The 21,393-nt window shown below is 51.5% G+C and overlaps 1 protein-coding gene across 5 annotated transcripts in view; it reads right to left on the bottom strand.

The window, feature by feature from the left end:
* Positions 1-244: 244 nt before the first annotated feature.
* Positions 245-21,393, bottom strand: part of MAPK4 (mitogen-activated protein kinase 4) — a 148,612-nt gene continuing 127,463 nt past the window's right edge. For all 5 annotated transcript variants that reach the window (XM_038544006.1, XM_038544007.1, XM_038544009.1 and 2 more), the window contains 4 exons: positions 11,225-11,369; positions 9,650-9,811; positions 5,647-5,848; positions 245-2,914 (listed from right to left, as the gene is read on the bottom strand). In XM_038544006.1, the coding sequence (XP_038399934.1) occupies positions 2,215-2,914; positions 5,647-5,848; positions 9,650-9,811; positions 11,225-11,369 (1,209 nt within the window). In that variant the 3' untranslated portion in view covers positions 245-2,214. The remainder of the gene's footprint in view (positions 2,915-5,646; positions 5,849-9,649; positions 9,812-11,224; positions 11,370-21,393) is intronic.

The following is a 21,393-nucleotide window of genomic DNA, read 5'->3' as shown; positions in this document are numbered from 1 at the left end:
TGTAAATGAATGAGAGATTTTTTTTTTTTAAGATTTTTTTTTATTTATTTATTCATGATAGTCACAGAGAGAGAGAGAGAGGCAGAGACACAGGCAGAGGGAGAAGCAGGCTCCATGCACCGGGAGCCCGATGTGGGATTCGATCCCGGGTCTCCAGGATCGCGCCCTGGGCCAAAGGCAGGCGCCAAACCGCTGCGCCACCCAGGGATCCCAATGAATGAGAGATATTAAATGAATACAGGAATCTGTGTTCCAATAAAACTTTATTTGGCCCGTCCTGATCAAGTTTAATAGATCTTCTTAAAACGTGAGTAGTTATAACAATTCCTCTATAATAACAGTTATATATGAATTCCTGGTTAAGGTCAGCAGCTTATTCCTTTACCAAAAAAAGTAAAGCCGCCCTCTGAGGACAAATGGCATGTGAGGAGTGGTGTATATTTCCTTTTCTTAAAAAAAAAAAAAAAAAAGAAAGAAAAAAAGAAATCCAAACACTTCATATTTACATATTTTCCATTTAAAAATTGGTCAGTGTGATTAATTCTGTTTTTAAATATAAGTTTCTAATGTATTGCAGGTTTCAATGTACAACTCCTAGTTAGCGGATAGGTTTCAGGTGCTATTGAGGGTGGGTGAGCACAGCCCAAGGCCAACGCTGGGAGTCCTCTGCTTATGGACTGGCTAGACCTCCCAAAGGTATCCTAGGGGTGCAGGGGGGAGAAGACTACCAGTGGCAGGACTGGCACAGCCTTCCAGAGGTGGACTATGCTCCCATGAGGGCCTGCTGTGGCCATCCACCAGCTTCCCAGGCTCTGGGCGTGAGTATACCTCCCAGGGTGCATGCTCCGAGCTCATCCTGGCCTGAGCCATGAGGGGCATGGCTGCTTTGACGGTGTCTTGGGGTCTCTATGCTGCTGCCTGACCCGTAAAGTCTTTGACCCGTGAGGACCCTGCCTTTCGCATCTTCCTACCTTTCTGGGTTACTTGCCTGCAAGGCCACTTGCTTTCAATGCATTTCTTCAGGGCCTGCTCTTTGCCAGGGCTAAGCAGATGATCAAAGTCAAGGTAAGTGTTAACGAAGCATGATGGTCCCGTGTGAAATTTTCTCTCCTAACACATTTGCTCCATGGCAGGCACCTCAGGGCCCTGCTTACTCCAAATGAGTAATTCACGCCTAGAATATTAGTTCCCGAGGTAGGCTGGGAGAGGAGTTCTGCACGTCTGCGGGTGGGCTCTGTGTGTGTGGCTGGGTGTGGGGCTGCAGGCATTACTAGAACTGCTGTCCTCAAACACTGCTGTGTAGGGCATCCCCTGGGGGAACTGGGGCTGAAAGCCTGCATCCGTGCATGTGTCAGGAAAGTGCATAGGGAGTTCTGGGGGAGGTGTGTGCACAGGTCCGGAAGAGGAGTTCTTGTACCCACAGCCCCCCAAACCGGTCTGACCTGAAACAGGGTTTTCAGACCACACGGGGGTGAAGCAAATACAAGGGTGCTGGGGAGGGGAATATTTAAGCACTTGAGGAACCAGAAAATAGATGGTTGGCCTCGAGGGTAAAACTGGCTTCCTATCCCATTTTGGAATACAAGAAACTTTGCTCTGAATAAAAGATGGAACAGCTCAGATGGTAATGGGCAGGGAAGAAACATCTTGGACCAAATTTTCTTGGACTGGAAAGCCACAGTGAGCCCAGCAGAGGAAGACATTTTAGAGCAGACAGACACGGGCCTGTGAGCTGGGGCTACAGGGTTCGCCTGAGGGTAAGTGCATTACTTGGCTCGTCTTGGCCTCACTGTCCTTCTGCTGGGGGGGGGGGGGCTGTTCAGACCAGATGGTTTCGGCACTGGGTCAGCAAGACCCACCTGCACCCGGCCAGGGGGTAGGGCTGGCAGGCTGCTGTCTAAGACACTGTTCTTCGCGACAGGCTGCCGCTTATAAAACCCAAGGGCCCCCTCTTCTCTGGGAAAGTGATCAACCCCCAAACTAGGCTCCTGTCCAAACCTGCTCCCAGAGGTTAAAGGCTAATTATTAAGGCAGTTGAAGAAATGGAACTTCTTCTCCCTCCTCGGATCCTTCCTGTGTTCTGCTGACCCCAAGGCAGCGAGCAGAGAGGGGTGGAAGGGGTGGTGGAGGTGCCGGGGGTGGGGGCCCTTCCTGCCAGGCCCCGCTTTCCCCGGGGCCTCCCCGGGGCCTCCCCGGCCAAGCTCCCGCCCTCCCTCACCACCTTTCTTTGGAGAAGGCCTCGGTCTGCACCAGGTCGCCGGGGTGCTCGGGGATGCACGCGCCGTTCAGGTCACCCAGCTTGCTGTCGGGCAGGTCCTCCGGCTTGGTGCAGAGCTTCAGGGCGCGGGAGATGAACACGTCCAGGTCGAACTGGGGGCTGGCGCCGTCCTCCGGGGCCGCGCGGCTGGGCGGGGAGGCGGCGGGGCGGCGCTCGGGGCTGCCGGGGGCCGGGCTGGCAGGCTCGGGGCCGCCCCGCGTGCTCTGCACCCACTGCGCGATCTCCAGGAAGAGGCTGGCCGGCTCGTCCTCGCGCGGCCCGGGGTCCGCGGCCACCCTGGCGCTGGGGGGCGGCCCGGCCGCCTGCTTCCAGTGCGACAGGTCCAGGATGAGCTTGGGCTCCGAGTAGTGGTGTGGCTTGCTGTCGCGCCACAGCAGCTTGTCCAGGTAGGAGGGCGAGCCCACCTTGTAGTCGCAGGAGCGCCCGCAGTCGGCCTCGAAGGCGCGCTCCATGGACGAGGGCGAGCGCTCCAGGAAGCGCTCCGAGCTGCCCTGCGAGTCCTTGCGCGGGTCCACCTGCACGTCCTCCGCCAGCGCCGCCGAGCCCGAGCCCGCGCGGGGGTCGCGCTGCACCTCGCTGGCGTCCTGGCCGCGGTCCGGCCTCCACTCCAGGTCGGATGACAGGCTCACGGGGTACCTAGGGCAGAGGGGTGATTGGAGCCCCTCACTGGACCCCCGGGTGAGCTGGCCTCCCGGGCGGGCACGCCCCTGGTCCCTGCCTGCCCCCTCAGACTGCCTTTCCATTCCTTCCCAGTGCTCAGGTCCTGGGACCCCTGCTTCCCAAGGGGGTTGGGTAATGGGGTATTTTTTTTTGGCTTAACCCTTGTAGTTATGCTGTAGTCATTCAACGCCCTACAGCTACTGCTTCAACACCGTCCTGTGTGCCAGACACTGACACTCCAGACACAGCAGCGAACAGAACAATAAATCCCCTGTCCTCATGGAACCTCCTTTCAAGGGGATCCACCTGTGCAGTGCTCCTCAAACTCTGACATGCACACACATCGCCCACCACCCTTGTTAAATTGAGGCTCTTGATCCAGGGACTCCAAGAGGGGGCCTGAGAGTCTGTGGTTCTAACAAGGTCCCAGGTGAGGCTGATGCTGCTGGTCCAGGGACCACACTTTAAGCAGCAGGGCCCTAATAAGTGCCTCTCAGCCCTGGCTCAGACTAGAATCCTCCCACACCCTCAATTTGGATTTGTAGGTCTAGACTGAGGTTTTTTATCAGCGTGGTTTGAATACACCCCAGGTGATGCAAAGATAGAGCCAGGGCTCAGAACTCTTGCCCTAGTGGACCTGGTGGGATGCCCCCAGCACCCTGCATCAGTGCAGTGCAGGTGGGGTCTGCGGAAAGATTACAGACACCCTCAGGAGAGGCCAAAGATCCTTGGAACTCTGCCTCCTGTCAGCTGCCCTGCAGCCACAGAGAGCAGTCAGTTACCCAAGAGCAAATGAAGGGCAGGCCAGGTGTGCAGGCTGCAGCTCGAGCTGGGCCCCCTCCTCCAGGTGCAGGGTGTTCTCTGCAGAACCATGTGGAGGGAGGCAGGGAGCAAAGGGGAGGGGGAAGCCAGCAGCCAGCTGCTCATGGTATAGGGTGCCTAGTGCTCACACAGGAAAACTAACACACCAAGGACGGGCAGGTTCGGCTGTGAGAGGGCAGGCACACAGCAGCAGTCTACACCATGTGGTTTGTGAGGCACAGCAAAGGGCCAAGACTGCCCGCCCTCTCTCCAAGTGACATCAGGAGGGCAGGAATCACCCCCCAGAGGTGAAAACTGCCTCATACCATGAGGGTCTTTGAGATCACAGAAACTTCTAGGAGGAAGAACCTGTGAAGACCCTTAATCCTTGGCTGCTACACACCAGGGGCCAAATGCTGGTTCTCTGAGGTCCTCATAGAGACTCTGTGGAGTTAGTCTATCACGCTGCCTTACAGATGAGGACACTGCTGTTCAAAGGCTAAGCCATTTGCACAAAGCAGGAGGGCCTGTAGGGAGGAGCCTGCCATTGACTGCCCATCTCCTGCATGCAGGTGTGATGGGAAAGTCAGGAACAGAGCTGTGTCAGGTTGAGAATTGGTCAGAGTTGGTCAGCAGTGGCCAAAGAACCCCTGTGATAGTTTTCTTGGCACCAACCCTGCATCACAGTCATGAGAAGCGTGGCATGGGCCTCTCTGGGCCAGTGCTCTGTGTCCTCAAATGCTATGGAGTAGAGGAGGCCGGGCTGCAGGGACCACAGTCTAAGGCGGGAAAAGCATGGGGGTGGCAGAAGAAAGAGTCTTCATTAATCTCTATCTGCTGGCAACTCTTGATGAAACAATCGACAGCTACAAACCAACAAACCTCTCCAAAAATAGCAACGTTGCCCTGGCCCTCCCTCAGTGCCTCCTTCATCTGAAACCCATCATCTGTCAAATGACTGAAAAGGAGAACTTGCTCATCTGTCACTTACATAACTAGCTGTCACCTTCTCACAACAGTGGAGCTCCCACATAGGGCCCCTCCAAGTCCTGGCTGTTAAGCCCCTGACTTCTATTTCTAAACTGAGCAGCTCTTGGCTCTCCCTCCCAGGATTAGCAGATGGTGACACCCAAATGTTTCGTTGCCTGATTGCAACGTCAGAGCAGGAAGAGACCTGAGAAACCAACATGCCTACAGAGATTGTTAAAAAATGTGTGTTCTATCCAATCCTGAGTCACTAGTAGTGACTTCCGGGCACACAGTGTTGGGAAGGATTGGAGGCCAAGCCCCGTGTGGCAGGCAAGGGTCCTGTGACTGCTCCACAGTGTCTGACATAGACACAGATCAAGGAGGCCCCACCCAAGGCAGGCATCAGCTGTGTGGCAAGACACCAGTGTCTCCCCTCTCTGCGTTGTGGCTTCGTTGTGTGTCACTGGGCAGTAATAATAATGGCACCCCCTTAATGGCACTCTTGGGAGGTGCCAACGATGTGGACCATGCAGAAGTGTTGTGCACTAATCAATGTCGCATTGTCTCCTTGCTGTGCACTGGCGCAGTCTGCTTCTCTAGGGCAGAGTCCCAGTCTGCTAGAAGTGAGTTCCAGTGATGGGAACTCCTTAAGTGTTGCTGAACATTGTATTGAGCCCTGGCTCTAGTACACTCAGGCAGGGAGAAGAGGAGTGGTGTCTGTGTTACACAAAGGAAGGCCCCGGACCCACACATGCTCATTTGCCAGGAGTACCTGGGGGCAGGAGAGAAAGGCAGTAAACTAATGAGGGAAAGCATCCGATAGGCTTTAGGGCTTGGGAGGCAGAGGGAAAGGTCAGGGAGGACCAAAGGCAAGACAGACATGGAAGGATGAGAATGTGGATTCTAGACTCCAGGGCTGGAGGCCCCTGGAACTGTACCTGTCCCAGTTGGAGAGCTGGCTCTGGTTGGCGGCCATCAGCAGGATGTCATCGATCTCGTCTTCAATGCGGAAGGGGTGCTGCGAGGTGGGCTCATCCTCAGGGCACGAGTATGGGCTCATGTAGGGGTGCTGCAGCCCCATCTCTGCTGTTAGGCGATCCATGGGGTTGAAGGTCAGGATCTTCTCTAGAAAGTCTATGGCTGCGGGGAGCAAAACAAGACATGAAGGTCATTCATTGCCCTGCCTTGCAGAGAATGAGTCCTCAGCATGGTGACATTTTTTTGTACTTTCCCGTTTGTAAAAAGGTTTTTGGCCATCTTCCTCCCTGGTGATCCTCACCACCATCCAGGGATGAATTCAGAGCAGATACTGCTTTTTTGTCTTCCTGAATGGATAAGCAGAGACCCAGAAAATGTCTCTAGGAGAGAGCATGGGACACACCTCACAGGTGGCTCCACTCATGTGGTCGGGGGACACCGAGGTTCCCTATCCTCACTCCCATTTGTGGCGGATTGTGGGACACTGTGGGACACTGAGAAGCCTTGTTTGGTGGCTGGTTGCCAAGCAGCATGAAAGTATATCAAGATTTGGGCAGCACGTCAGGTGATGTGGGTGCACACTGGCCACACCTCATCTCTGCATGCAGGACGGTGTCCTTCCTCCCAAGCAGGGGCGGGGGCAGGGACGGCTGTCTGCTTATGGGCTCTGCCCTGGGTCATCTCAGGGCAGCTCTGGACTGGAGGTTTATATTACCTCTCAGTGCTGGAGGCTCCATTTAAATCATGGCTTGGCTCATGCTGTTACCGGCCACATGGCAAGGGAGGAATGCCACAGAGCTCAGGAGCCTCAGCCAGCACCACGACCCTGCCCCTGACACCGGCCCCGGGTCTCTCTGCAGGAAAATCCATCAGTGATTCAGGTAAGTGATGGATTCAGAAGGTCACTGGCCTCCCAGGAGGACGTGGTAAGGCTCCATATGCCTAGACCGAAAGATCAAGAAGGGGGCAGTGACTCGGACCACTGCCGAGAGCCCTGGGCTCAGAGGCTGCCTCTGGGCCAGGGCTGCACACCTGCAGGAGCCCCACAGATCACCGGGCTGGGGAGAGCTGGGCTCTCGGGTGCGCGGCCCCGCTCTGGTGCTGCTGGGCTCCGGGCTGGCCCCTCCACCTTCCCCGCCAGCCTCGCTCCGCTCACTGCGTTCCCCCAAGGCAGCATGTTCTCTCTTCCCTGTGACTGTGCAAGCTCCTCCGCTGGCACCCCGGCCTGCACCTCCTAGCCTCCCCTGTGGTTCAGTGAGGCTGTGTGACTGGGGCCCGTGGGTGGGGTGGGCATGATGTGTGCACTGCACCCCCAGGCCGGACACATAAAAACCTCCTGCAGGAGTCTCTTCGCGGTCTCCCCCTGGCTTCAGCTGGACATTGGTACCAGGGGACAGCAGTGTGTTGAGGTTGGCAGATACTGGGCCCTGGGGCGCCCAGGCTCCCCCGGTCTGTGCGGACTTGCCAAAATGTGCATGCTGCGAGCAGGGTCCCCCTGAAGGTTCCACAGGGAGAACCACAGCACGAGCTTTGTTCTTCCTCAGTGTGGAGACCAGCTGCCACTGCCATCCCCCACCTCCCCTTTTCTGGGCCCTGCCTCCCCACGTGTTCTGAAGGCACGCTGAACTCCAAACGGGACTTCCCAGAGCCCTCGGGGTTCTGGAAGGATTCTCAGAGGCATCTCTGGAGATTGGGAGGCAGGGGGCCGGGCCCTAGGGCCCCCAATCCTGCGTCACCCAGAGAAATCCTATTGCTCATTTCCAGTTTTCCTCATCGATTTGTCACTTGTGATACATTTACTTCTCAGAGTAAATGGAGTTTGGAACTCACACTTGGACCTGATGGTCCCGGGGCCCATCTCCATTCTCCTGCCATCCTCCTGCTGGGGGACCACAGCGTCATCCAGGCTGCCCTTCGAGCTCTGGGGGCTACAGCCAGAGACACACCCGGCCTTGAAGGTACAGCAAGGGAGGGGCCTCAGGCCAGCAGCTGGTGCCCCTGATAGGGGCTTGGCGCCCTTTCCCCCACCTGTACTTTATTCTGGTGACCCCTCATTTTCCTAAAGCCAGGGGTGACCTTTTGTCAAGGCCAACTTTCCAAGGCCAGAGGCAGGCGAGAGAATTTTGGTTGGGGGTGAGTTTTGGCTCAATTGGGAGGCGGAGCAAGCCTGGTGCTAGTGAACCCCTGTCCAGCTATCGGGTGGAGCCCAAACTCATAGGCTCTCAGCCCTTCTCGCCTCTGCAGCCTCACTTCCTGCCACGAGGTCTGTGACTGGTCTGGCTGACCCAGGCCCTCACCCTATGCCCCCAGCCAGCTGCTCTGTCCCTCTCAGTGTGCGTGATTCCCTTCCTCTCCCCAAATACCCAGAGCTCTCACTGGCCCCTTAGGACGTGTTCCTTAGACTTTTTCCCACCTCTGGCAGGTGTTCCCTGTCTTCCCAGCGAGAGCACCACTCGTGTCTCTAACTTCCAGCCCTAGCACTGTGGTGGCTTCATACATGTTGGCGGATGCTGCGGACAACGGTGAGGAGCTGAGACAAAGCCTAGCACTCTGAGCCTTGAGTCACCAAGGGGCTGCTGCATGTGTGTGCTGTTGCCTGGGGGAGGGGACATGGGTGACACATCTCTGATCCAGAATTTCTGAGAGGCAGATGCACCTCTCATCTCGTGGAGGGATTTCTACAGGGCCCTAGGACTCAAGTGTAGTAGGGCTGAGTCTTAGTTTGTGGTGAAGGAAATGATCCCTCCTTTCCTTTAATGAAGAGAAAACTGAGGCTGTTATGACTGAGTGGGGATCATGGCCAAGGACATTGTTAAAGACACTCCTAGTCTCTCTTGGTTTCCTGATGGTTCCATTCATAACAGTGGACACGAAGTGGCATGGAGTAAACACCCACTTCACAGTTTCCACTGCAGCGAACTGGGGCGGTGGACCAAGTTCTGGCCCACAGAACCTGAGTGGAGGTGAGGTGTACAATTGTGCTTCATGCCCTTAAGGACAAAAGGACCTGCCCTCCTTCTCCCCCTTCCTCCAGGAGTAAGGGGTGATACCCTAAGAGGGCAGGCCCTGGATTGTCTGCTTTGTGATTATTATATAAGAGAGAAATAAACTTTTTTTTTTAAATAAGAAATAAATCATATTTAAGCCATTGAGAATTTGGGTCCCTATTACAATTGGCTGAAACTGTAGCCTACCTAATATAGGTAGGGGTCTCCTAAGGAAGCCTCTGGCAGGCATGAGGCACAGTGATAATGTTGACATTCTTCAAAAAGATTTTATTCATTTATTTGAGAGAGGGACATAAAGAATAAGAGCAGGGGTGGGGCAAGCAGGCTCCCTGCTGAGCTCTGGGCTCGATCCAGGACCCTGAGATCATGACCTGAGCCCAAGGCAAACACCTCACAGACTGAGCCCCCAGGCACCCCAATGTTAACATCTAAGATGATGGAGCCCAGGGTTTACACATTCTACTTTACTGACCTGTAACGCTGACCCCGTGTAACGTGGATTGCTGTGCCCATTTTACAGTTAAGGGAACTGAGATGAGAGGTTAGAAACCTTACTCAAGGCCCAACAGCTACTCCCGATGGACCAGGGAATTGAGTCTGGGTCTCAAGATCATAAAACTCGTGTTCTCTGCAACCACATCATCAAGAGGAGCATGGAGAGAAAGATGAAGGAGGAGAGGGAGGAAGGCAAGGGAAAGACAACAAGGAAAAGGAAGCAAAGATGGGGAGTCTATGGAGGGCCACCAGTGGCTGCCTTGAGGGCTGCCTGAAGGCTCAACCCAGGGCCCAGGAACACTGTGTCTGGACGTAGCCAGGCAGATCCCGCCGCACTGGAGTGGCCCTGGCCTCATGTGTTTGATCTGCGTCCTTCAGGAAGGGGACCACCCGCCCAGAGCCCCAGGTGAGACCAGAGCGCAGCCTCCTGGGTGCTGGCCGGGCTGTCAGGTGGAGGTACCTTCACTGTTCACTTCGGGGAGCAGCTTGCGCAGCGGCCGCTTCACTTCCCAGGTGCTGCTGATGAAGGACGGCATCACCCTGAGCAGCTCGTCTTTGTCCTCCTCCCGGATCACAGGGATGGTCTCTAGGATCAGCTGCATCTGCTCCAGCTCGTGAGCCCCTGCGGAGCCAAACACCAGCCAGGTAAGTGTGTGGCCCAAGCGCTGGGGCGGCGGGCAGCCCGGGAGGGGCAGCGCAGGGGTGGGCACACTGAGCCCCGGGCCGGGGACCTGGGTTCTGCTCTTCACTCTGCCACTGACTTGCTGTGCGAGTGTAGGCAGGGCGCTGGCCAACTCTGGGGCTTGGTGGGTCGAATGTCTCTGCCTCTGCGATGCTCGAGTCTGACACACATGGAGTTAGCCAGACCACGGGGACAGGGACACCTGGGCGCAAGGCTTCCCCGCCTGCCTTCCCACACTCGTCCCTGTGTGTCCTCTAGTAGGTCGGGAAAGGAAGTGATTTTGAGGCCAGGGCTGAGCCTCACCTGCTGTTTCCAATCAGGAGGACCCTAATGAGGAGGCGGACAGTCAGAAATAACAAACTGGCTTTGGAATGCATCTCGTGCTCCTTCGGGCAGAGGGAGGAAGACAGGCTGTGCCAGGTGTGGGGGAGAAGAGTTTGGGGCAGGACGGAGTCAGGCATTCATTCAGTCCTCTGCTCCCTCATTCCTTCGCCAAGTAATGACTTACTGAGCACCTTCTGCATGCCAGGCATCGGGCTGGGTGCTCGTCTGTAAGTAGCTCAGTCCATGAGTCTCAGGAAGGCAACTCCCCTTTGCCACCCGAACACTGAGGCTGGACCAGTGCTGCAGCACGGCGGTGTGCTTGGGCCTCTCCTTGCTGTCCTCCCACCTTCAGGCTCTTCTTTCTCCCACTGCTTCCACTTCCCTCTGTGCTTGAGTAGCCTTCCCACTTATTTCTCCCAGTTTAAACCCTTAACCAAGACTTTGTATCTTTGAGAAGTCCCCAGATTCATCTGGCTGCTCAGGGTGCCCTGCCCTTACCACGGATTCCTATGGGATTCCGGCCTGCCCTCAGTGGTGCTCTTCTGTGTCCCCCGTGATTTCGGGTGTAGCACTGAGCATATGTGAATGCTGGGATTCTGCCCCAGGAATGCCTGCAGCTCAGGCCCCATCATGAGGAGGCCTCCCCCATGGGGACTCATGGAGGGTCGATTCGGGGACCGTGGGAGCCCCTTGTCAGGTCCCTTCTCCAGACAAACACTCCAGACTGACTGCTCACAGTGGCAGGGAGAGAGGACGACGGGGCTGAGAATGGAGGATGGATGGTCCAGCAGTCCATCTCAGGTGTTTGAATATGTCATTACTTGATTCTGAAAGTTCTGCCCTCAAGAGGTTAAGGTGCCTCCAAGTAGGTGCATAAAGCCATAAAGGTCATTTTAAAGAGAAAGGATAGGATGTTTGGTGATTGGCATGGGTTTGGTTTGTTCGATTGGTTGGTTGCTGCAGTGAGCTCCCTCCCTTCTTACAGAATGATGGCAGAGGAGAAGGAAGATGGCACGGTTAGGGACTCACCAGCAAAGAGCATTCTGCCCGTGAGCATCTCGGCCAGGATGCAGCCGGCGGCCCACATGTCGATGGCTTTGGTGTAGTTGTTAGGGGACAGGAGCAGGCGGGGTGAGCGGTACCACTTAGTTACCAGCCCTTCCGACAGATAACCCTGGAAGACAAAACCCCAGGTTCCGGTGGTCAGCCACGTGCAGATACCCTTTCTCCCAGGTGACTTCTTATTTCTCTCCACCCAGAGATAGCTCCCCGTCCTTCCCTGAGGCTCAGGGATTCTCCTCTGTGGTAGGGAGGCCAGATACCAACATTCTGGGAGGAAGACTGTCTCACCCCAACTGGATGTAACCATGCACAACAAATGTGCCCTCACCTAGTCAGAGGCTGGATACAGAGGAGCCAAACTCAAGTGCATTACCACCATCAACAGAGTAGTGATGAGAACCTGGGCTTTCACTGACCGAGGGGTCAGTCTCAGCAACAGCTGTACATGTGAAATCGAGCCAGTTGCTTTGGTGCTGAGGACTCGATTTAATGTGACAACTGCCAGAGAAGCCAAGCCCCTGCTAAAAATGGACAAGGCCAGCTTGGTAAGGGGTGCGGGTGAAGGGTATCGCAACAGCCCTGCGCAGCCCAGTGGGTGCAGCGTTGGCTGGCCCAGAGGGCTCAGGGAGCTCCACCTGTCCTGGATTGTGGGGCGATCGGCATCCTAGCTGATTTCAGCCCCTGCTCAGGGATCTATGGCCTGGGGTGGAATCCCGACAAGCTTTGGTGGTGATGGAAGCATTTAGCAGAGAATGGGAAATACAGGCAGGCCAGCTGGTGACTGTTCTCTACATAATCAAGAGCGTGAGTCCAACAGTATAACCTGGGGGGTATCCACTTGGGTTACTTGGAACTGTCTCTCTAGATTGAGAAGGTGGACCTGGTTGGAGGGTCAAGAGGGGACAATTCAGACGGAGGGCATCCAGTGTCAGATTCCAGATATGGTCCTGCACCAGCTGATGTAACTCCCCATCTGGCATCTGAAGTAAACACAGACCAAGGCTTAAGCAGATGACACGTTAAGAAGCCCAAATACCCAGGAGCTTTTGATGCATTGATCCAGAATCCCTTTCTTCGTTCAGCAAGGATTTATTAAGTGTTTCAGACCTTCTGAGAGCCCTGTGGTATGAAAGCAGTTCCCTCTCCTCTGTGGTACGTGTTTCTTCAGAGTAGGGCCTCACACTGGTGGAGGGAAGGGGGAAAGAGGAGGTGACCACAGCCTTTGCATTCCTGGCCTCAATGCTCCAACCCTACGAACTCCTATAGACTCCCTGATTTATTTTCAGGTCAGAGGCTGAGGTTGTCAGAGGAAGACACAAGCAGAGTCACGCAGAGGGAGGCGAGAGGAGGGGAGGTGCTCTGATGGGAGTGAGCTGTCTGTCACTGGATGGCACTTCCTGTCATTAGCCCCTGCCTGCCTGCAGCATCTAGAACTGAAGTGGGGACACAGCGGCCCTCCTTCTCAAACACCTGACTTGAAAGTAAAAGAAAGATATTTGCATGGATGAGGCTGCCCTGGGCCAGGTCACAATGTTGGCTGAGAAAGTTCACCGTAGCTCTTCCTTACTCTGGAGTGAAAGACCAGCACCGGCCGCTTCCCTATGGTCACTTGCCCCTCAAGCCCTTTTGAACACAGAGGACACACTGATGTGTTTCAGAAGCCACTGGGCAGAGGAAAACGTGGGAAGCTGCAGTGTCCCCTGGCAGGCTCCAGAGCCAGAGGAGCCTGGGGAAGTGGGGAGGGGACAGCTGTGGGACGGGGGTGGTGGCAGGGGTCCTGCCCTCAGCCCCAGGCATTCAAGCGGAAGATGCTCCGGGGCTTACAGCATGATCCTGGTGATCTGAGTTCAAGAAAGTTTCAGTGGATCCTGAGAGTCTTCTTTAGCAAATCAAGATCCTTTTGGACACCTCCCTTTTTCCTTTCCTCTTCCAACTCCCAGGTATATAACCTGTCTGTATCCCTTGACTATATTTCCTACCACTAAGTTGAGAATTCTTCTTATTTAAGCTGGAAAGCTAAACTACTTGTCTAAAGAATGCTGAAAATATTTAAGTCAATTTTGCATTTTAAAATCTAGGTTTTTTTTGGGGGGAAGGGCAAGATGGCGGAAGAGTAGGGTCTCCAAATCACCTGTCCCCACCAAATTACCTAAATAACCTTCAAATCATCCTGAAAATCTACGAATTCGGCCTGAGATTTAAAGAGAGAACAGCTGGAATGCTACAGTGAGAAGAGTTTGCGCTTCTATCAAAGTAGGAAGACGGGGAAAAAGAAATAAAGAAACAAAAGGCATCCAAGGGGGAGGGGCCCCGCAAGGAGCCGGGCTAAGGCCTGGGCGCGCCCCCAGGACAGGAGAACACCTTCTAGGAGAAGCAGGAGCTTCACCAATCTTCCCGGGTGGAAAGGCGCTCCCAGGGAGTTGGAGCAGGACCCAGGAGGGCGGGGATGCCCTCGGGCTCCCGGGGACACTAACAGACACCTGCGCCCCGGGAGAGGCGCCGAGCTCCCTAAAGGCTGCAGCGTGCACGGCGGGACCCGGAGCAGCTCGGGGGAGCTCGGGGGCGGCTCCGGGGAGGGGGCTGCGGGGCGGGAGCAGCTCAGAGGGGCTCGGGCAGAGGAAGAGGCTCCGTGCGGAGGGGGCTGCGCGGCCTGGAGCTGAATCCAACAGCGCAGGCTCGAGAGCACAGGGCGCCGGGGACACAGCCCAGGATCCGGCCTCCCTCCGGGACAGGCAGAAGCCGGGAGGGCCCAGGACAGCAAGGACGCTCCTGCCCCGAGCTGAGCAGATCAGCGGCCCGCCCCGGAGCCTCCAGGCCCTGCAGACGGAGAGCTCTGGAGCTACTGCGGGAGCTGACTCCAGGGTCCCGAGCTGGCCGCTGCCCCTGCGGTTGTTCCTCCTGGGGCCTCACGGGGTAAACAGCCCCCACTGAGCCCTGCACCAGGCAGGGGGCAGAGCAGCTCCCCCAAGTGCTAACACCTAAGAATCAGCACAGCAGGCCCCTCCCCCAGAAGACCAGCTAGATGGACGGGGAAAAACAAATTATTGACCAAGCAGCACTGGAAAGTTCCAGGGGAAGTCAAGGGACTTACAGTATACAGAATCAGAGGATACTCCCCCGTGTTTTTTTTTCTTTTTGCTTCCTGTTTGCTTCCCCCACCCCCTTTTTTCCCTATCTTTTTTTTTTATCTTTTTCTTCCCCTTTTTTCTTCCTTTTGTCTCTTTTCTTTTTCTCTTTTCTTTCCTTCTTTCTCTCCTCTCTCTTTCTCCTTTTCCCAATACAACTTGTTTTTGGCCACTCTGCACCGAGAAAAATACTAGAAGGAAAACCTCACCCCAAAAGAAAGAATCCTCTCTCCCACAGTTACAAAATTTTATTACAATCCAATGTCAGAAAGCCAATTCAGAAGCACTATTATAAAGCTACTGGTGGTTCTAGAAAAAAGCATAAAGGACTCAAGAGACTTCATGTCTGCAGAATTTAGAACTAATCAGGCAGAAATTAAAAATCAATGAAATGAGATGCAATCCAAACTAGAGGTCCTAACGACGAGGGTTAACGAGGTGGAAGAACGAGTGAGTGAAATAGAAGACAAGTTGATGGCAAAGAGAGAAACGGAGGAAAAAAGAGAAAAACAATTAAAAGATCATGAGGATAGATTAAGGGAAATAAACAAAAGCCTGAGGAAGAAAAATCTACATTTAATTGGGGTTCCCAAGGGTGCCGAAAGGGCCAGAGGGCCAGAATCTGTATTTGAACAAATCATAGCTGAAAACTTTCCTAATCTGGGAAGGGAAACAGGCATTCAGATCCAGGAAATAGAGAGATCCTCCCCTAAAATCAATAAAAACCGTTCAACACCTCGACATTTAATAGTTAAATTTGCAAATTCCAAAGATAAAGAGAAGATCCTTAAAGCAGCAAGAGACAAGAAATCCCTGACTTTTATGGGGAGGAGTATTAGGGTAACAGCGGACCTCTCCACAGCGACCTGGCAGGCCAGAAAGGGCTGGCAGGATATATTCAGGGTCCTAAATGAGAAGAACATGCAACCAAGAATACTTTATCCATCAAGGCTCTCATTCAGAATGGAAAGAGATAAAGAGCTTCCAAGACAGGCAGGAACTGAAAGAATATGTGACCTCCAAACAAGCTCTGCAAGAAATTTTAAGGGGGACTCTTAAAATTCCCCTTTAAGAAGAAGTTCAGTGGAACAATCCACAAAAACAAGGACTGAATAGATATCATGATGACACTAAACTCATATCTCTCAATAGTAACTCTGAACGTGAACGGGCTTAATGACCCCATCAAAAGGCACAGGGTTTCAGACTGGATAAAAAAGCAGGACCCATCTATTTGCTGTCTACAAGAGACTCATTTTAGACAGAAGGACACCTACAGCCTGAAAATAAAAGGTTGGAAAACTATTTACCATTCGAATGGTCCTCAAAAGAAAGCAGGGTTAGCCATCCTTATATCAGATAAACTAAAATTTACCCCGAAGACTGTAGTGAGAGATGAAGAGGGACACTATATCATACTTAAAGGATGTATCCAATAAGAGGACTTAACAATCCTCAATATATATGCTCCGAATGTGGGAGCTGCCAAATATATAAATCAATTATTAACCAAAGTGAAGAAATACTTAGATAATAATACACTTATACTTGGTGACTTCAATCTAGCTCTTTCTATACTCGATAGGTCTTCTAAGCACAACATCTCCAAAGAAACAAGAGCTTTAAATGATACACTGGACCAGATGGATTTCACAGATATCTACAGAGCTTTACATCCAAACTCGACTGAATACACATTCTTCTCAAGTGCACATGGAACTTTCTCCAGAATAGACCACATACTGGGTCACAAATCGGGTCTGAACCGATACCAAAAGATTGGGATGGTCCCCTGCATATTCTCAGACCATAATGCCTTGAAATTAGAACTAAATCACAACAAGAAGTTTGGAAGGACCTCAAACACGTGGAGGTTAAGGACCATCCTGCTAAAAGATGAAACGGTCAACCAGGAAATTAAGGAAGAATTAAAAAGATTCATGGAAACTAATGAGAATGAAGATACAACCGTTCAAAATCTTTGGGATACAGCAAAAGCAGTCCTGAGGGGGAAATACATCGCAATACAAGCATCCCTCCAAAAACTGGAAAGAACTCAAATACAAAAGCTAACCTTACACCTAAAGGACTTAGAGAAAAACCAGCAATTTGATCCTACACCCAGCAGAAGAAGAGAGTTAATAAAGATTCGAGCAGAACTCAACGAAATCGAGACCAGAAGAACTGTGGAACAGATCAACAGAACCAGGAGTTGGTTCTTTTTTTTTTTTTCAGGAGTTGGTTCTTTGAAAGAATTAATAAGATAGATAAACCATTAGCCAGCCTTATTAAAAAGAAGAGAGAGAAGACTCAAATTAATAAAATCATGAATGAGAAAGGAGAGATCACTACCAACACCAAGGAAATACAAACTATTTTAAAAACATATTACGAACAGCTATATGCCAATAAATTAGGCAATCTAGAAGAAATGGATGCATTTCTGGAAAGCCACAAACTACCAAAACTGGATCAGGAAGAAATAGAAAACCTGAACAGGCCAATAACCAGGGAGGAAATTGAAGCAGTCATCAAAAACCTCCCAAGACACAAAAGTCCAGGGCCAGATGGCTTCCCAGGGGAATTCTATCAAACGTTTAAAGAAGAAACCATACCTCTTCTACTAAAGCTGTTTGGAAAGATAGAAAGAGATGGAGTACTTCCAAATTCGTTCTATGAGGCCAGCATCACCTTAATTCCAAAACCAGACAAAGACCCCACCAAAAAGGAGAATTACAGACCCATATCCCTGATGAACATGGATGCAAAAATTCTCAACAAAATACTAGCCAATAGGATACAACATTACATTAAGAAGATTATTCACCATGACCAAGTAGGATTTATCCCCGGGACACAAGGCTGGTTGAACACTTGTAAAACAATCAATGTGATTCATCATATCAGCAAGAGAAAAACCAAGAACCATATGATCCTCTCATTAGATGCAGAGAAAGCATTTGACAAAATACAGCATCCATTCCTGATCAAAACTCTTCAGAGTGTAGGGATAGAGGGAACATTCCTCAACATCTTAAAAGCCATCTATGAAAAGCCCACAGCAAATATCATTCTCAATGGGGAAACACTGGGAGCCTTTCCCCTAAGATCAGGAACAAGACAGGGATGTCCACTCTCACCACTGCTATTCAACAGAGTACTGGAAGTCCTAGCCTCAGCAATCAGACAACAAAAGGACATTAAAGGCATTCAAATAGGCAAAGAAGAAGTCAAACTCTCCTTCTTCACCGATGACATGATACTCTACATAGAAAACCCAAAAGCCTCCATCCCAAGATTGCTAGAACTCATACAGCCATTTGGCAGCGTTGGAGGATACAAAATCAATGCCCAGAAGTCAGTGACATTTCTATACATAACAATGAGACTGAAGAAAGAAAAATTAAGGAGTCAATCCCATTTACAATTGCACCCAAAGGATAAGATACCTAGGAATAAACCTAACTAAAGAGGTAAAGGATCTATACCCTCAAAACTATAGAACACTTCTGAAAGAAATTGAAGAAGACACAAAGAGATGGAAAAATATTCCATGCTCATGGATTGGCAGAATTAATATTGTGAAAATGTCAATGTTACCCAGGGCGATTTACACGTTTAATGCAATCCCTATCAAAATACCATGGACTTTCTTCAGAGAGTTAGAACAAATTATTTTAAGATTTGTGTAGAATCAGAAAAGACCCCGAATAGCCAGGGGAATTTTAAAATGAAAACCATAGCTGGGGGCATCACAATGCCAGATTTCAGGTTGTACTACGAAGCTGTGGTCATCAAGACAGTGTGGTACTGGCACAAAAACAGACACATAGATCAATGGAACAGAATAGAGAACCCAGAAGTGGACCCTGAACTTTATGGTCAACTAATATTCGATAAAGGAGGAAAGACTATCCACTGGAAGAAAGACAGTCTCTTCAATAAATGGTGCTGGGAAAATTGGACATCCACATGCAGAAGAATGAAACTAGACCACTCCCTTGCACCAGACACAAAGAGAAACTCAAAATGGATGAAAGATCTAAATGTGAGACAAGATTCCATCAAAATCCTAGAGGAGAACACAGGCAACACCGTTTTTGAACTTGGCCACAGTAACTTCTTGCAAGATACATCCACGAAGGCAAAAGAAACAAAAGTAAAAATGAACTATTGGGACTTCATCAAGATAAGAAGCTTCTGCACAGCAAAGGATACAGTCAACAAAACTAAAAGACAACCTACAGAATGGGAGAAGATATTTGCAAATGACGTATCAGATAAAAGGCTAGTTTCCAAGATCTATAAAGAACTTCTTAAACTCAACACCAAAGAAACAAACAATCCAATCATGAAATGGGCAAAAGACATGAAGAGAAATCTCACAGAGGAAGACATAGACATGGCCAACATGCACGTGAGAAAATGCTCCGCATCACTTGCCATCAGGGAAATACAAATCAAAACCACAATGAGATCCCACCTCACACCAGTGAGAATGGGGAAAATTAACAAGGCAGGAAACAACAAATGTTGGAGAGGATGCGGAGAAAAGGGAACCCTCATACACTGTTGGTGGGAATGTGAACTGGTGCAGCCACTCTGGGAAACTGTGTGGAGGTTCCTCAAAGAGTTAAACATAGACCTGCCCTACGACCCAGCAATTGCACTGTTGGGGATTTACCCCAAAGATACAGATGCAGTGAAATACTGGGATACCTGCTCCCCGATGTTTCTAGCAGCAATGTCCACAATAGCCAAACTGTGGAAGGAGCCTCAGTGTCCATCGAAAGATGAATGGATAAAGAAGCTGTGGTCTATGTATACAATGGAATATTCCTCAGCCATTAGAAACGACAAATACCCACCATTTGCTTCGACATGGATGGACCTGGAGGGTATTATGCTGAGTGAAATAAGTCAATCGGAGAAGGACAAACATTATATGGTCTCATTCATTTGGGGAATATAAATAATAGTGAAAGAGAATAAAGGGGAAAGGAGAAAAAAATGAGTGGGAAATAACAGAAAGGGAGACAGAACATGAGAGACTCCTAACTCTGGGAAATGAACTAGGGGTGGTGGAAGGTGGGGGGTGGAGGGTGGGGGTGAATAGGTGATGGGCACTGAGGTGGGCACTTGATGGGATGAGCACTGGGTGTCATTCTGTATGTTGAGAAATTGAACACCAATAAGAAATAAATTTATTAAAAATAAAATAAAATCTAAAAAAAGTTTCAGTGGAGTGCATGGGGGCAAAAGTCAAATTCTTCTAGAATCTATCTATCTATCTATCTATCTATCTATCTATCTATCTTTCTTTCTTTAAAGAATCCCCAGGCGTGGGCACTCAGTTTTATCAGAGAGGCCCACTTATCAGTAAACATATCGGCTCAACAGCTATCTTTCCAAGGCTTTCCTGCCAGACCTGCAGGGCCGGGACAGTTCCAGCTCCATTTGTTGTGGAGGAGCCTGTCCTCAGTCACCAGCCCGTGTGCCCTTGTGGAGCACTGTCCTGTGAGAATCAACCACGATTCTCCATGGCCACCTCTCAGCACGGAACAGGCAAGCCTGGAACTGCCCTTTCCCGAGGTTCCCTCCCCACCCTGTCCCTGGTGTCCCTGGTAAGAAGCTGATTCTGTGGTGCTCCAGGGAGGCAACTGGACAAGATTTCCTGTCTAGACCCTGTCAGGGGGCCTCCGGGCCTCACCCAGCTAGTGCTCCAACCAGCCCTTTTGCTTCCTTTTAGGGTATGGTGCAACCAAAGGGAGGCTTTGATTTTAAAAGCATCATAGGTGTTTGGGGAATAATCTAGGAGCAGCTGGCCTCTGAGGAGGGTAATTAGGGGCCCCCAACAGATGCAGAGGGAAGGCATAATTAATGCTCTGAGCACCCGCTGTGCAGAGGGACAGGGGTGGAATTCAGAAGAGCCTTGCTCAAACCCACTCCAGAAGGGTGGGCACCACCCACTGCTCAGAGAGCCAGCACGGGGGTGCTCCAGGTCTGTGCAGCTTGCTCTGCCTCTGCCCCTAGCTGGATCTCATGTGTCTGAGACGTGAAGGCTGGGGGAGAAGCCATGGTGCAGCAGGCCTTCTACTTCACCCTCCTGGCCCCTCAGGGAGATGGGGGGATTAAGTGAGTACACATTCTCCGAACAATAAAAGCCCAGTCGATTGTAGCTGAGTGTGTGGTGGGGGGATGACAAGGTGGGAAGGCTGGTGTCTCCCCTCATAGCTGCTTAGGGCTGCCCACTTCCAGGCCAGGATGGGGGCTCTCACAGCCTCACCTTCCATACCAGGAGGTATACCTGGTATACACCTTCCAGACCAGGAGTCTCTGGCACATGTTGGCAGCATGGAGCCTGCGGGGTTTGATCTCATGACCTTGAGATCATGACCTGATTGAAAGTAAGATTTGGACACTCAACTGTCTGAGGCCCCCAGGCACCCAGAGATCTGCCTTTAGATGTTTGCAAGGCTGTCACATGCATGAGGGGTTAGGCTTGTTCTCTGAGGCTCTGGGGACAGATGTGAGCCAGAGCATGAGACAGAAGTCTATGTAGTAAGATAATAACCGCTAACATTTACTGTGCTCCTCAAACTGCTCTGCTTTACATATGGATTAACTCACTTCATCCCCACAACAGCCCTGTGAGGCATGGCCTCTCAATACAACAATTTTTAAAAAAAGATTGTATTTATTTATTCATGAGAGACACAGAGAGGCAGAGACACAGGCAGAGGAAGAAGCAGGCTCTCCTCGCAGGGAGCCCCACGTGGGATTTGATCCCAGGACCCCGGAGTCACGCCCTGAGCTGAAGGCAGACGCTAAACCCCTGAGTCACCTGGGTGCCCCTTGATGTAGGCATTTTACAGGGAGGGATCAGAGACACAGAGAGGGTAAGCAATCTATCCATGGTCACACAGGCGCTAAGTGGCAAGCTGGCATTCCACCCCAGCCTGTGCGTACAGCCCCTTTCATCTGAACACGCAGCTCTGCTGCCTTTGCCAT

Source organism: Canis lupus, chromosome 7, assembly GCF_011100685.1.
Source record: "Canis lupus familiaris isolate Mischka breed German Shepherd chromosome 7, alternate assembly UU_Cfam_GSD_1.0, whole genome shotgun sequence".
NCBI lineage: Eukaryota > Metazoa > Chordata > Mammalia > Carnivora > Canidae > Canis > Canis lupus.
The sequence above is the reverse complement of the archived record's forward strand: the minus strand, read 5'-3'. Positions and strand labels throughout refer to the sequence as shown.